A 15,885-nucleotide genomic window follows, 5' to 3' on the forward strand; every position below is an offset into this window, starting at 1 on the left:
CATAATACAAATAAAACTGGTGAAATTTGCAGCAATTGTTTTTAACTTTACTTAATGTAATTTATTTTCTGTAGTAAGATATTCATAATTTACACGAGAACCAATCAACGCCATTCAATGGAAATGTATATTATTATATGATCAAGACTCTAAACGTTGTAATTATAATAGTGTTAATCGCCTATTATTTATGTACGTATACTGTTGATAAAACGGTTTATCAGCTACTTAATAAAACGTCCGGACGTTCTTTTATCTAATTTCAGTTGAAATGATGGTCACATTGGTTTATCGGTAAAAAATAAATACAGCAGTGCTTTGCATTCTGTGTATAAGGAGTAGAGATGTGTGAGAGTTATCTCCCATCCAGCATGTTACTACACGAATCCGTCGACGCAGCATAGTTCATGTTGAGACCCGGTGCAATACCTTCATATATAAATAGGCTAGCTGACGATCAGTACCCATAACAAACCAGACACCTGAACATGAGTGCTCGAGCCAAAGCTCAGAAAAGGAAGGCAGCCGAAGAAAGTGTGTTAAAGGCTAAGCGTGCTAAAGGGGAAACCGACCTTTGCGATAATTTGAAATGGTCCCAAGAAGGCGAAGTGATGAGAGGGGTGTGTCCGTTGCTGAAGCTGACATCAAGCACACTTCCGGGTTCAAAGAAAATAGTCGGATTTGACATTGACTTTACGGTTATCAAAACTGCCAGTGGCAGGACGTTTGCTACAGGTATGATCAAATCGAGTCTACAGGTATTGATACAGGTAAAACTGTGACCCACGTGTAATTAACTGTTCCAAATATAAACAACTAATCAGAACTACCACTTCCAGTGTATATTCCCAGCTGAGAACCACTGGCATTATGTGATAACATGGATAATCTATTTAGCTGACCATTAGCTGATGAACTTTATATCTGTTTCTACACATTTAACTGAAGTGATATAAATGACCAGATATTTCACAGGTGTAATCTGTCATTAATTAATAACATTTGCATAAAATGGATTAAAGAAAAGATATATATAATTATAACATTTTAAATACCCATGTATAAGGAAGAAATAAAGAAAGTACCTTGCTCATACTGTGGTTTGAACTTGAGTCCTGCTCTCGGAGTGGACATCCTACTCCTACATAGGCCTCTGTTATATACCACTTACTGGGCTAAGGTTTGAATCTAGCTACGGTACCTGACTTGAGCAACTCCAGCAGCTTCCATTACTAATACACTATGATAGGTCGAAATCCATATCAGACTGAAACATACAAATATATTCTCAGGTCCTTGTCAGGTAAATCAAAGGTCAACCAACTTAAAAAAAGAAATATTCGCCGTTGTCCTGTATTAATACAAAAGGAAATATGAAAGAAGCAGCTTCAAGCTGATAACATGTTTTTTATGTCCCTATATATAAAAGCTATTAGTGGAAGTAAAAATGAGTTTATATTTTGAGTAAGAGTATAAATGTGACATTAAAGAAAAAACAACTTTTATTCCTGAAATGAGGTTTCTATTTGTTGTTTATGTTGTTGCTTTTGTTGCATGCATAGACATCTTGTGTTGCTAGTATTAAAGTATTTTCATGTTTTCTTTAAAGTATTGCAGTTGTGTGTGCATGCTTTCATGGAGAACTTTGATCATTAGTTAATATGGACAGGATATTTTCATTATTTGGTCCTTTATTTACATCTGTGTGTCGCTTATCACTTGACCTACTGAGATGAGTTGTTTGTTATAACACTGTTGTTTGTTATATTGTTGTTTACTATTTAGGTCATGTTGTTGTTTAGGTGCCAGTGACTGGGTATGGTGGGATGAATGTGTTCCCCAGAAGATCCGTGACTATCACAATGATGGCTATAGGATTGTTTTCTTCACCAACCAGGCGGGCATTGAGAAGCTCAAAGTTACACCAGAGGAATTCATGAAAAAAGCTGAGGCCATCGTTGGAGAAATTGGAATTCCAATATTGGTTTGTATTTTATTGTTCATGCAAGTTTTTCACAAGAATAATAGGCTTATATTACATTATGGAGTTGATTAAATCTGCAAAGCCTTTTTTGGGGGGAAATGTTCCCTCAAATTATGATTTTGCTCCGAAGAGGGTGAACAATTCAGTACATTTTTAGGTCACCTGAGAAAAAGTATTGTGATCATCTTTTGTCTGACATTGTGCATTGTAAACAATTTACATTTCAACTTCTTCTCCAAAACCACTGAACCAAATTCAATAAAATTTGGCAGGAAGCTTCTATACATGGCCAAATGTCAACCAAAAGTGTTTTGTTTATATGGTCCCCACCTCCAGGGGCCAGAGGGGTGGGGCCAAAAAGGGTCAAATTAACTAAAATGTCAAAAATCTTCTCTTAACTCCAAGATGTGGTAGAATCAAATAATCTTCGCAGATAGAAAGGTATTAATGCGCTTTACCAAAATTAAGAATTTCATGACCCAAATTAGCTTGAATTTCAAAAAACATCTCCCCAAAGTCCAAACAAGTTGGAGTCAAATACTCTTTAAGAAGTCTTTGTAGATGAAATGGTCTTAAGGAGCTTTACCAAAATTGGGAATTTCATGACCCTGTGGTCTCGAGTTTGCCCCTGGGGAGGGGGTAAACATTACTAAAGTTTATATAGGGAAATCACATTTTTGACTATCATTTCTATTTGAATAAGCAGTTTTAGAAGGCAGTTTGCTGGTATGCAATTATTGGCCCAAAGGGGCTGACGGATGGGGTCAAAAAGTGTAAAATTTACAGAAATATTTCAAACACAGATAACTGTTAAGGCCCATGGGCCTCTTGTTAAATTTTCTTTCCACTTTTTGGTGGAATTAGTTTTAATTCCTTTTCATAAACAAGTTCTTCAGTATATTGAATTTTGTTGTGTGGTAAAACTATAGGTACAAGGTAAAATACACATTAATACAGTTATATAATTGTACACTATTATCCCAGATTGACTGTATCCATTGTATTAAACATGTGATGTTTTAACTCAGGGTAACAGAGTCTTTTCTCTCATCTTCTTTGAATTTTCAACAATATAAATTATCATAATTTAATGAATTTCAAAAGCTGATATTTTGTCACATTTCAGGTATTTGCTTGCACTGGTACAAATCATTTCAGGAAACCAAGTACTGTGATGTGGACACATTTTGTGGAAAAGTGTAATGGCGGTATCAAGGTATACACTATATCTACATAGGAATGACTATCACAATAGTAAAGAACAAATCAGTGTACTTTATTTAATTAAGACTTGTATTCCCTGTGTATCCCTTCCTGTAGTTGTTGTCTCCCCTTACATCGCTGGCTGAATGGACATAGTTCTGTTCTGTATCTTCTGATATTCTTCCAAGACTTGTGTTAAGAACAATGAGACTTTATTGTCTATTGTAATGTAAATACCTTAACAATTTGACCTTAATTATTGTGATTCTGTTAACTCCTGACCAATGAACTTGAGGTACAATATGAGCTTAATTGTTGTGATTCTTTAAAACCCTGACCAATAACCTTTAGACATAATTTGACCTTGATTAATTCAGTATATATACCATACTTGTTTTCAGCCAGATCTCTCTCAGTGTCGCTATGTTGGTGATGCAGCTGGACGAGCTGCTGAATGGTCACCTGGAAAGAAAAAAGATTTCTCCTGTAGTGACCGCATGTTTGCAGCCAACATTGGAATCGGTGAGAATACTTTACTGAACTCTTGTCACAGAATTTCAGACAAACTCGAAGTTTTTCTTTGTTTATGAATTCTATTAAAGCTAGAATTTCAGGTAGCCATTATTTGTATAGAATTCAAGATTTGTATATAAAAGTCATTTTGGTATAGTTTTCAATTACTCTCTAATTTTGTCTGAAAACATGTATACATAAAAAGATTTTATGAAGCACTATCATGTATGAAGTCAATTTGCCTGATCTTTTAACAGATTTTCAAACTCCCGAGGAGTTCTTTCTGGGAGAAAAAGCAGTGCCTTTCAAATGGGGAAACTTCGATCCAAATGATATTCTTTCTACTGGCCAGAAAGCAAAGAAAAAGGTGTACCACAGTGATGTAAGTTTTATAAAATACTTATCATAATGTTAGGTGTTGTCTGTAACAATGTTTAACTGCATGTTTTGGATGAAGTCTTCTGTTCCATGATTTACCTGAATCAGGTAAGGTATAAGGTAGGTACCTGGTACAGGTGTATATAAGGTAGGTACCTGGTACAGGTGTATATAAGGTAGGTACCTGGTACAGGTGTATATAAGGTAGGTACCTGGTACAGGTGTATATAAGGTAGGTACCTGGTACAGGTGTATATAAGGTAGGTACCTGGTACAGGTGTATATAAGGTAGATACCTGGTACAGGTGTATATAAGGTAGATACCTGGTACAGGTGTATATAAGGTATGTACCTGGTACAGGTGTATATAAGGTAGATACCTGGTACAGGTGTATATAAGGTAGGTACCTGGTACAGGTGTATATAAGGTAGGGTACAGGTGTATATAAGGTAGATACCTGGTACAGGTGTATATAAGGTAGATACCTGGTACAGGTGTATATAAGGTAGGAACCTGGTACAGGTGTATATAAGGTAGATACCTGGTACAGGTGTATATAAGGTAGATACCTGGTACAGGTGTATATAAGGTAGATACCTGGTACAGGTGTATATAAGTTAGATACCTGGTACAGGTGTATATAAGGTAGATACCTGGTACAGGTGTATATAAGGTAGATACCTGGTACAGGTGTATATAAGGTGGATACCTGGTACAGGTGTATATAAGGTAGATACCTGGTACAGGTGTATATAAAGTAGGGTACAGGTGTATATAAGGTAGATACCTGGTACAGGTGTATATAAGGTAGGGTACAGGTGTATATAAGGTAGGTACCTGGTACAGGTGTATATAAGGTAGATACCTGGTACAGGTGTATATAAGGTAGATACCTGGTACAGGTGTATATAAGGTAGATACCTGGTACAGGTGTATATAAGGTGGATACCTGGTACAGGTGTATATAAGGTAGTTACCTGGTACAGGTGTATATAAGTTAGATACCTGGTACAGGTGTATATAAGGTAGATACCTGGTACAGGTGTATATAAGGTAGGTACCTGGTACAGGTGTATATAAGGTAGATACCTGGTACAGGTGTATATAAGGTGGATACCTGGTACAGGTGTATATAAGGTAGATACCTGGTACAGGTGTATATAAGGTAGGTACCTGGTACAGGTGTATATAAGGTGGATACCTGGTACAGGTGTATATAAGTTAGATACCTGGTACAGGTGTATATAAGGTGGATACCTGGTACAGGTGTATATAAGGTAGGTACCTGCTACAGGTGTATATAAGGTAGGTACCTGCTACAGGTGTATATAAGGTAGGTACCTGCTACAGGTGTATATAAGGTAGGAACCTGGTACAGGTGTATATAAGGTAGTTACCTGGTACAGGTGTATATAAGGTAGGTACCTGGTACAGGTGTATATAAGGTAGGTACCTGGTACAGGTGTATATAAGGTAGATACCTGGTACAGGTGTATATAAGGTAGATACCTGGTTCACCTATATATACATATATGTAAGGTGATACTTGCGGTATTTACCTGAATCAACTTTCTGGCACAAGTGTATATACTTTGATACTTAAGGTATTTACCTGAATCAGCTACGGGTGTAAACTTATTTTATCACTATTTGGACTTTTACAGAAACAGGAAGTGGTCGTGATGGCTGGCTGCCCTGCGTCAGGGAAGAGTACCTTTAGACGGAGATACCTGGAGCCCCATGGCTATGTGGCTATCAACAGGGACACAATGGGAACTAAGGCCAAATGTCTCAAGGTCAGTGGTAGCTATCACATAACTATTCTTTAAGCAAAAATGCAAGTTGGTCGAGTTGTATTTTTCAATATTTATTTGAGGGCTATGAGTTTTTCTCCAACTGTATTAGATATGAAAGATTGGTAATTTGTATTAAGCCATTGAAGATCTGTACTGTGGTTGGAAACTTATCCACATTAATTGCACTATACTTATCATTCCCGGTGAATATGGACACATTTTTAACTGAGGTTGAGCATATTCATACACAAAATGTATTTGTTTGACAAATATATAGATAAATAGAAAATATGTGAAAACATTTTAAGCAAATTATAGATAAATAATAAATATGCGAAAACATTTTAAGCAAATTTTGATAACAAAGTATGTTTTTTTCAGGCTGCTAAGTCTGCTCTAGTCTCTGGGAGCAGCATTGTTGCAGATAATACGAATCCATCACGTGAAGCAAGAAGTGACTACATCAATTTAGCAAAGTCACAAAGTAAGAGTTACCTCCCTTCTATGATTTAACTTAATTTCTGCATTCAATAAATTCTTTAACTATTCAGGGCTCAAGGTGGATATTTTTACCAAGTGGGCTATTTGGCTACGAATTCATATAATCTAGGCGCCAGTTGGAACAGTTAGTCACCTGACCTAGTTGTCTTAAATTAAGAAAACAAAAATCTTACTTCTCTGTATCTTTTTCGATTGTTAATGTCATTTTAGCACTGACAGCTCCCTTTGAAAGATTAACATAGTCGCATATTTAAACAATTTTTTTAAGTAGCCTTATAAGTCAATAACTGGTCGCTAATGGTGAATTTAAGGCGCCATGGCCAATAAAATAGGCACCACTTTTAGCCCTGCTATTACATGATTTTATCACAGGAAAATATCTGCATCACATTGAGATGCAGATTTATGTTTTTCCTTCATGGTTTTGTAAGCCTCTTATCAGAAATATGATATGCATTTTTTGTATTTTTTCAAAACCAGAAATTCCTTGTCGGTGCTTCTGGATGAAAACAAAACGAGAAATGGCAGAACATCTGAACTATGTACGCCAGAACCAGACAAACGGGAAGGTGAGAAGGATACCCGATGTTGGATACAATGTTTTCTACAAGCAGTTTGAACCTCCAACTAAAGCAGAGGGTTTCTCAGAGATCACAGAGATAGATTTTGTACCTGATTTTGAAAATAAACGTGATGAGAACCTGTTTAGACAATGGACCACTGGTGGCCATTAGATACCATATCACAGACATTGTATTATACATTCCAGTCGGAATTTTGCGTTGTGTTCACTTCTGCTCCAGCAGAAATTTTTATATAAACTTCAAGGCCAGCCTGTGACAACCTAGAGAATTGTTTTATATCTCGGACAAGCTAGTATTTCTGAGTTTTTAAGTGTGACCAATTGATCAGGTCTCCCTTGTTGTTGATGCCTGGTTTCACAGTACAGTACTGTATATTGATTATATTAAAAATTGTACTCAGTATGTTTTTGACATGAACTTTTTTATGAGCTAACTTACACATTAGTATATCATGTTCATAGCTTTGTTTCTTTTGATCATTGTGAGCTGTGTGTTAGAGACGTTGTTATCTTTGGTGTATCACTTGTAAGCTATATCTGTTTACCTGGGCCATTTTAATACTAAAAACACAATGTGATAGATTTATAGAACATATCAGTTCAAGTGCAATTAAAAAAGATGATGAAGAACTTCAGTGTTTTAGATCATATCAATTTAAAGTGCCATTATTTTTTTAACAAAATGTTGAGAAACACAGAAATTGTGTATCTGGGTTATTGACCTCCAGAGATCTGTTAGATTCCAGTTGATCCTGTACAGGGTTAGTGGTTGTTTTATAAATGAAGTTACACTGTATACTGTGTATAAATGTAGTTATACTGTACACTGTGTATAAATATAGATACACTGTATACTGTGTATAAATGTAGTTACACTGTATACTGTGTATAAATGTAGTTATACTGTACACTGTGTATAAATGTAGTTACACTGTACACTGTGTATAAATGTAGTTATACTGTACACTGTGTATAAATGTAGTTACACTGTACACTGTGTATAAATGTAGTTACACTGTACACTGTGTATAAATGTAGTTACACTATACACTGTGTATAAATGTAGTTACACTGTACACTGTGTATAAATGTAGTTATACTATACACTGTGTATAAATGTAGTTACACTGTACACTGTATATAAATGTAGTTACACTATACACTGTGTATAAATGTAGTTACACTGTACACTATGTATAAATGTAGTTACACTGTACACTGTGTATAAATGTAGTTACACTGTACACTGTATATAAATGTAGTTACACTATACACTGTGTATAAATGTAGTTATACTATACACTGTGTATAAATGTAGTTACACTGTACACTATGTATAAATGTAGTTACACTGTACACTGTGTATAAATGTGGTAACACTGTACACTGTGTATAAATGTAGTTACACTGTACACTGTATATAAATGTAGTTATACTGTATACTGTGTATAAATGTAGTTACACTGTATACTGTGTATAAATGTAGTTACACTGTATACTGTGTATAAATGTAGTTACACTGTACACTGTATAAATGTAGTTACACTGTACACTGTGTATAAATGTAGTTACACTGTACACTGTGTATAAATGTAGTTACACTGTACACTGTGTATAAATGTAGTTACACTATACACTGTGTATAAATGTAGTTACACTGTACACTGTATATAAATGTAGTTACACTGTACACTGTGTATAATGTAGTTACACTGTACACTGTATATAAATGTAGTTACACTATACACTGTGTATAAATGTAGTTATACTGTATACTGTGTATAAATGTAGTTACACTGTATACTGTGTATAAATGTAGTTACACTATACACTGTGTATAAATGTAGTTACACTGTACACTGTGTATAAATGTAGTTACACTGTACACTGTATATAAATGTAGTTACACTGTACACTGTGTATAAATGTAGTTACACTGTACACTGTATATAAATGTAGTTACACTGAACACTGTGTATAAATGTAGTTACACTGTACACTGTGTATAAATGTAGTTACACTGTACACTGTGTATAAATGTAGTTACACTGTATACTGTGTATAAATGTAGTTACACTGTACACTGTGTATAAATGTAGTTATACTGTACACTGTGTATAAATGTAGTTACACTGTACACTGTATAAATGTAGTTACACTGTACACTGTGTATAAATGTAGTTACACTATACACTGTGTATAAATGTAGTTACACTGTACACTGTGTATAAATGTAGTTACACTATACACTGTGTATAAATGTAGTTACACTGTACACTGTGTATAAATGTAGTTACACTGTACACTGTGTATAAATGTAGTTACACTATACACTGTGTATAAATGTAGTTACACTATACACTGTGTATAAATGTAGTTACACTGTACACTGTGTATAAATGTGGTAACACTGTACACTGTGTATAAATGTAGTTACACTGTACACTGTGTATAAATGTAGTTACACTGTACACTGTGTATAAATGTGGTAACACTGTACACTGCATATATAAATGTAGTTATACTATACGCTGTGTATAAATTGTTGTTTCAATATTTTTAGCCCACCATCTGATTCTATTCAAATCGCCATGTTGATGTATAGAATCTGACACTTATGTCCATGCTGTAATGTTAGGCATTTATCATATCAAATCTGTTTTTATTTACTAGTTTCCATGACACAGATGGAAGTCCTTCTTTACAATTACATAAACTATACAAAGATGTGTTTTTATTCTGGATTTTATGATATATACTTGTTTTTATCCAAATGAAATATTTGTTAATTTATTGTAAAAAATAAAATGATGTGGTTATTTTGATAATTTACTGCTTTGTTGTTTTTTTTACTAAAGACTCAGGTATGGTAGCACTACACATTTCTCTTGAACTAAAGACTCTGGTATGGTAGCACTACACATTTCTCATGAACTAAAGACTTGGGTATGGTAGCACTACACATTTCTCATGGACTGAAGACTAGGGTATGGTAGCACTACACATTTCTCATGGACTGAAGACTAGGGTATGGTAGCACTACACATTTCTCATGAACTAAAGACTTGGGTATGGTAGCACTACACATTTCTCATGAACTAAAGACTAGGGTATGGTAGCACTACACATTTCTCTTGAACTAAAGACTCTGGTATGGTAGTAATACACATTTCTCTTGAACTAAAGACTCTGGTATGGTAGTAATACACATTTCTCATGAACTAAAGGCTCTGATATGGTAGCACTTCACATTTCTCTTGAACTAAAGACTCGGGGGGTATGGTAGCACTACACATTTCTCTTGAACCAAAGACTCGGGTATAGTAGCACTACACATTTCTCATGGACTAAAGACTAGGGTATGGTAGCACTACACATTTCTCATGAACTAAAGACTTGGGTATGGTAGCACTACACATTTCTCATGAACTAAAGACTAGGGTATGGTAGCACTACACATTTCTCTTGAACTAAAGACTCGGGTATGGTAGCACTACACATTTCTCTTGAACTAAAGACTCGGGTATGGTAGCACTACACATTTCTCTTGAACTAAAGACTCGGACATGGTAACACTACACATTTCTCTTGAACTGAAGACTAGGGTATGGTAGCACTACACATTTCTCGTGAACTAAAGACTTGGGTATGGTAGCACTACACATTTCTCGTGAACTAAAGACTTGGGTATGGTAGTAATACACATTTCTCATTAACTAAAGACTCGGGTATGGTAGCACTACACATTTCTCGTGAACTAAAGACTCGGGTATGGTAGCACTAAACATTTCTCGTGAACTAAAGACTTGGGTATGGTAGCACTACACATTTCTCATGAACTAAAGACTCAGGTATGGTAGCACTTCACATTTCTCTTTAACTAAAGACTCGGGTATGGTAGCACTACACAGTTCCTTGAACTAAAGACTCGGGTATGGTAGCACTACACATTTCCTTGAACTAAAGACTCTGGTATGGTATGGTAGCACTAAACATTTCTCATGAACTAAAGACTCGGGTATTGAACACTACACATTTCTCTTGAACTAAAGACTCGGGTATTGAACACTACACATTTCTCTTGAACTAAAGACTAGGGTATGGTATCCCTACACATTTCTCGTGAACTAAAGACTAGGGTATGGTAGCACTACACATTTCTCATGAACTAAAGACTCGGGTGTGGTAGCACTACACATTTCTCTTGAACTAAAGACTCGGGTATGGTAACACTACACATTTCTCTTTAACGAAAGACTAGGGTATGGTAGCATTACACATTTCTCATGAAGTAAAGACTTTGGTATAGTAGCATTACACATTTCTCGTGAACTAAAGACTCGGGTATGGTAGCCCTACACATTTCTCAACTAAAGATTCAGTATGGTAGCACTACACATTTCTCTTGAACTAAAGACTCGGGTATGGTAGCATTACACATTTCTCAACTAAAGACTCGGGTATGGTAGCACTACACATTTCTCTTGAACTAAAAACTTGGGTATGGTAGCACTACACATTTCTCGTGAACTAAAGACTCGGGTATGGTAGCACTACACATTTCTCGTGAACTAAAGACTCGGGTATGGTAGCACTACACATTTCTATTTAACTAAAGACTCGGGTATGGTAGCACTACACATTTCTCTTGAACTAAAGACTCGGGTATGGTAGCACTACACATTTCTCTTGAACTAAAGACTCGGGTATGGTAGCACTACACATTTCTCTTTAACGAAAGACTAGGGTATGGTAGCACTACACATTTCTCTTGAACTAAAGACTCGGGTATGGTAGCACTACACATTTCTCTTGAACTAAAGACTCGGGTATGGTAGCACTACACATTTCTCTTTAACGAAAGACTAGGGTATGGTAGCACTACACATTTCTCTTTAACTAAAGACTCTGGTATGGTAGCACTACACATTTCTCTTGAACTAAAGACTCGGGTATGGTAGCACTACACATTTCTCTTTAACGAAAGACTTGGGTATGGTAGCATTACACATTTCTCATGAACTAAAGACTTGGGTATGGTAGCATTACACATTTCTCATGAAATAAAGACTTGGGTATTGAACACTACACATTTCTCGTGAACTAAAGACTCGGGTATGGTAGCGCTACACATTTCTATTTAACTAAAGACTCGGGTATGGTAGCACTACACATTTCTCTTTAACTAAAGACTCGGGTATGGTAGCACTACACATTTCTCTTGAACTAAAGACTCGGGTATGGTAGCACTACACATTTCTCTTTAACGAAAGACTAGGGTATGGTAGCACTACACATTTCTCTTTAACTAAAGACTCGGGTATGGTAGCACTACACATTTCTCTTTAACAAAAGACTAGGGTATGGTAGCACTACACATTTCTCTTTAACTAAAGACTCGGGTATGGTAGCACTACACATTTCTCTTGAACTAAAGACTCGGGTATGGTAGCACTACACATTTCTCTTTAACGAAAGACTTGGGTATGGTAGCATTACACATTTCTCATGAACTAAAGACTAGGGTATGGTAGCACTACACATTTCTCGTGAACTAAAGACTTGGGTATGGTAGCATTACACATTTCTCATGAAATAAAGACTTGGGTATTGAACACTACACATTTCTCGTGAACTAAAGACTTGGGTATGGTAGCACTACACATTTCTCGTGAACTAGAGACTCGGGTATGGTAGCACTACACATTTCTCTTTAACGACAGACTAGGGTATGGTAGCACTACACATTTCTCTTTAACTAAAGACTCGGGTATGGTAGCACTACACATTTCTCTTGAACTAAAGACTCGGGTATGGTAGCACTACACATTTCTCTTTAACGAAAGACTAGGGTATGGTAGCACTACACATTTCTCTTGAACTAAAGACTCGGGTATGGTAGCACTACACATTTCTCTTTAACGAAAGACTTGGGTATGGTAGCATTACACATTTCTCATGAACTAAAGACTTGGGTATGGTAGCATTACACATTTCTCATGAACTAAAGACTAGGGTATGGTAGCACTACACATTTCTCATGAACTAAAGACTAGGGTATGGTAGCACTACACATTTCTCGTGAACTAAAGACTTGGGTATGGTAGCATTACACATTTCTCATGAAATAAAGACTTGGGTATGGTAGCACTACACATTTCTCGTGAACTAAAGACTTGGGTATGGTAGCACTACACATTTCTCGTGAACTAAAGACTCGGGTATGGTAGCACTACACATTTCTCTTTAACGAAAGACTAGGGTATGGTAGCACTACACATTTCTCTTTAACTAAAGACTCGGGTATGGTAGCACTACACATTTCTCTTGAACTAAAGACTCGGGTATGGTAGCACTACACATTTCTCTTTAACGAAAGACTAGGGTATGGTAGCACTACACATTTCTCTTGAACTAAAGACTCGGGTATGGTAGCACTACACATTTCTCTTTAACGAAAGACTTGGGTATGGTAGCATTACACATTTCTCATGAACTAAAGACTTGGGTATGGTAGCACTACACATTTCTCATGAACTAAAGACTCGGGTATGGTAGCACTACACATTTCTCTTGAACTAAAGACTTGGGTATGGTAGCACTACACATTTCTCGTGAACTAAAGACTTGGGTATGGTAGCATTACACATTTCTCATGAAATAAAGACTTGGGTATTGAACACTACACATTTCTCGTGAACTAAAGACTCGGGTATGGTAGCGCTACACATTTCTATTTAACTAAAGACTCGGGTATGGTAGCACTACACATTTCTCTTTAACTAAAGACTCGGGTATGGTAGCACTACACATTTCTCTTGAACTAAAGACTCGGGTATGGTAGCACTACACATTTCTCTTTAACGAAAGACTAGGGTATGGTAGCACTACACATTTCTCTTTAACTAAAGACTCGGGTATGGTAGCACTACACATTTCTCTTTAACGAAAGACTAGGGTATGGTAGCACTACACATTTCTCTTTAACTAAAGACTCGGGTATGGTAGCACTACACATTTCTCTTGAACTAAAGACTCGGGTATGGTAGCACTACACATTTCTCTTTAACGAAAGACTTGGGTATGGTAGCATTACACATTTCTCATGAACTAAAGACTAGGGTATGGTAGCACTACACATTTCTCGTGAACTAAAGACTCAGGTATGGTAGCACTACACATTTCTCGTGAACTAAAGACTCAGGTATGGTAGCACTACACATTTTCTTCTCCATAAAATGTCACTTCAAAAAAAATTTAAAGACATGAATTTGTCAGCCCTTGGCAGTATGAATTTTTCCATGTTCAGTTTTGACTTGATAAGCCGTAGGCTTGGATATCGATTAAGTTATCATTCATTCAAAATTACAGATAAGAAGACTGATACCGACCAGTCAGTTTTTAACGCTTTTGATACTGGCTGATTTGTGCTGTGGTACATGTACACAGTTCTGTTCTCTTACTAATTTACTGTTATAAGTTATGGCCTTCTGTTATATATAATGAAAAAAAGTAGAAAAAACATCTTGGACGGTATCGAATGGGCGCTTTTAATACCTCTTGATCCGAACTGGTTGGCCGGTTTCGGCTATGATATACATTTTAATTAACACTTTTATAGTTAAAAAAGGTTACTTATCTACGAACGTGAATACATGTGTGAATACATGTATCTACGAACGTGAATACGTTTCAACTGGCCGGTTTCGGTAATGGTACGTGTGCATATATGTACCACGTCACACTTTGCAGGTTTAAAATAAAAAGTGTTTTGTGGCCGTTCTTTGCATTCTTTACGGCATACTTTTAATGAAAAATTTGTTGAACATATTGTACCAGTGACCTATATTAATTAGTATATAGGTCTCTAATTGTACCATGCAAAAGTTTTTAGTGTACTTTTTTTTTATTATTCCAACAAACCATGGGAGATGAAAAAAAAATCCCAGAAAATACCGATATTAAAATAATAAAACGAGTGTAAAGTACGAGCAAAAACATGGAGACCATATGAAACAGTACACGGGAGGCGCCTTACGTATCTAGGTAATTGAGGTTACCAATAGGCAGTTATGTAACTTATGGTTCATGACCCCAGGGATTTCTTTACAACAGACCTGTGTAAAAAGATCGAAACATTTAAATATGAAAATTGCAGTGAAAAATTTGTTTGAACTAACATTTAAAAAGTGAAGAAGTGCAATTGAAGAAAATGAAGTAGAAGACAGAGACATATCTATGTCTCGGTTATATATGCACACATGTATCCCAGCGCAACCATACGGATATATGCGGATTATCATGACTTGTCATTCCCATTTTGTTATTCAAATGAATCATTGATATCAGAGACGTGCACGTGTATATCAAAGAGATTGGTAACAGTCAATATCTCTTACTAAATATCACACACGCCCTAAGTATCGGAGTGTCTCGTTCTGATACCCAGGTGACACCGAATTCGCCTCGTAGCGTTTCGAAATACACTTGGATTAAAGGTTATTTTGTGGAGAAACAGACTGAAATTACATGTTTGATTTATGGTTTGGTATAACTTAAAAAATCTATGTATAATTCGCTTTATTTTATTGATGTTATCAGAGACATATTTACATGTATATATATGTCTCTGATGTTATGAGAGCTGAATTTGTCTACAAATCAAGGTCGATAATCAAAATACAAAAACTCGTATCGTGCTGTGGGTCAAAATTACCCAAACGATCCACGATACTCTATTTTTTCTAGTAGGGTGAAGTTTTATCTGTTGATGATATATTTTCTTTGACATTTCATACATTGTTGTTCTTAATTACAAATCGGTCAGACATTTAGAAAATACTCTATTTTATATCAGAAAACGGGCACTTTCACGTGATGAGGAGGACACAAATTAACACGCTACTAAAGCGATGGATCAAAATGA

The 15,885-nt window shown here is 36.0% G+C and overlaps 1 protein-coding gene across 1 annotated transcript; it reads left to right on the forward strand.

The window, feature by feature from the left end:
• Positions 1-403: 403 nt before the first annotated feature.
• LOC117325709 (bifunctional polynucleotide phosphatase/kinase-like) lies at positions 404-7,362 on the forward strand. Its single transcript, XM_033882131.1, has 8 exons — positions 404-735; positions 1,803-1,984; positions 3,111-3,200; positions 3,589-3,709; positions 3,958-4,082; positions 5,744-5,875; positions 6,257-6,359; positions 6,857-7,362. Exons 1-8 carry the CDS (start codon positions 489-491, stop codon positions 7,108-7,110), a joined length of 1,254 nt encoding a protein of 417 aa, XP_033738022.1. The 5' UTR covers positions 404-488; the 3' UTR covers positions 7,111-7,362.
• The last annotated feature ends 8,523 nt before the right edge of the window (positions 7,363-15,885 follow it).

The sequence above is a fragment of the Pecten maximus genome, chromosome 4 (genome assembly GCF_902652985.1).
Source record: "Pecten maximus chromosome 4, xPecMax1.1, whole genome shotgun sequence".
Lineage (NCBI taxonomy): Eukaryota > Metazoa > Mollusca > Bivalvia > Pectinida > Pectinidae > Pecten > Pecten maximus.

Coding starts and splice junctions, on each gene's coding strand:
- LOC117325709 (XM_033882131.1), top strand. CDS start 489: ATGAGTGCTCGAGCCAAAGCTCAGAAAAGGAAGGCAGCCGAAGAAAGT. Junction 3,201..3,588: donor AGTGTAATGGCGGTATCAAG/GTATACACTATA, acceptor ACTTGTTTTCAG/CCAGATCTCTCTCAGTGTCG. Junction 6,360..6,856: donor CAATTTAGCAAAGTCACAAA/GTAAGAGTTACC, acceptor TTTCAAAACCAG/AAATTCCTTGTCGGTGCTTC.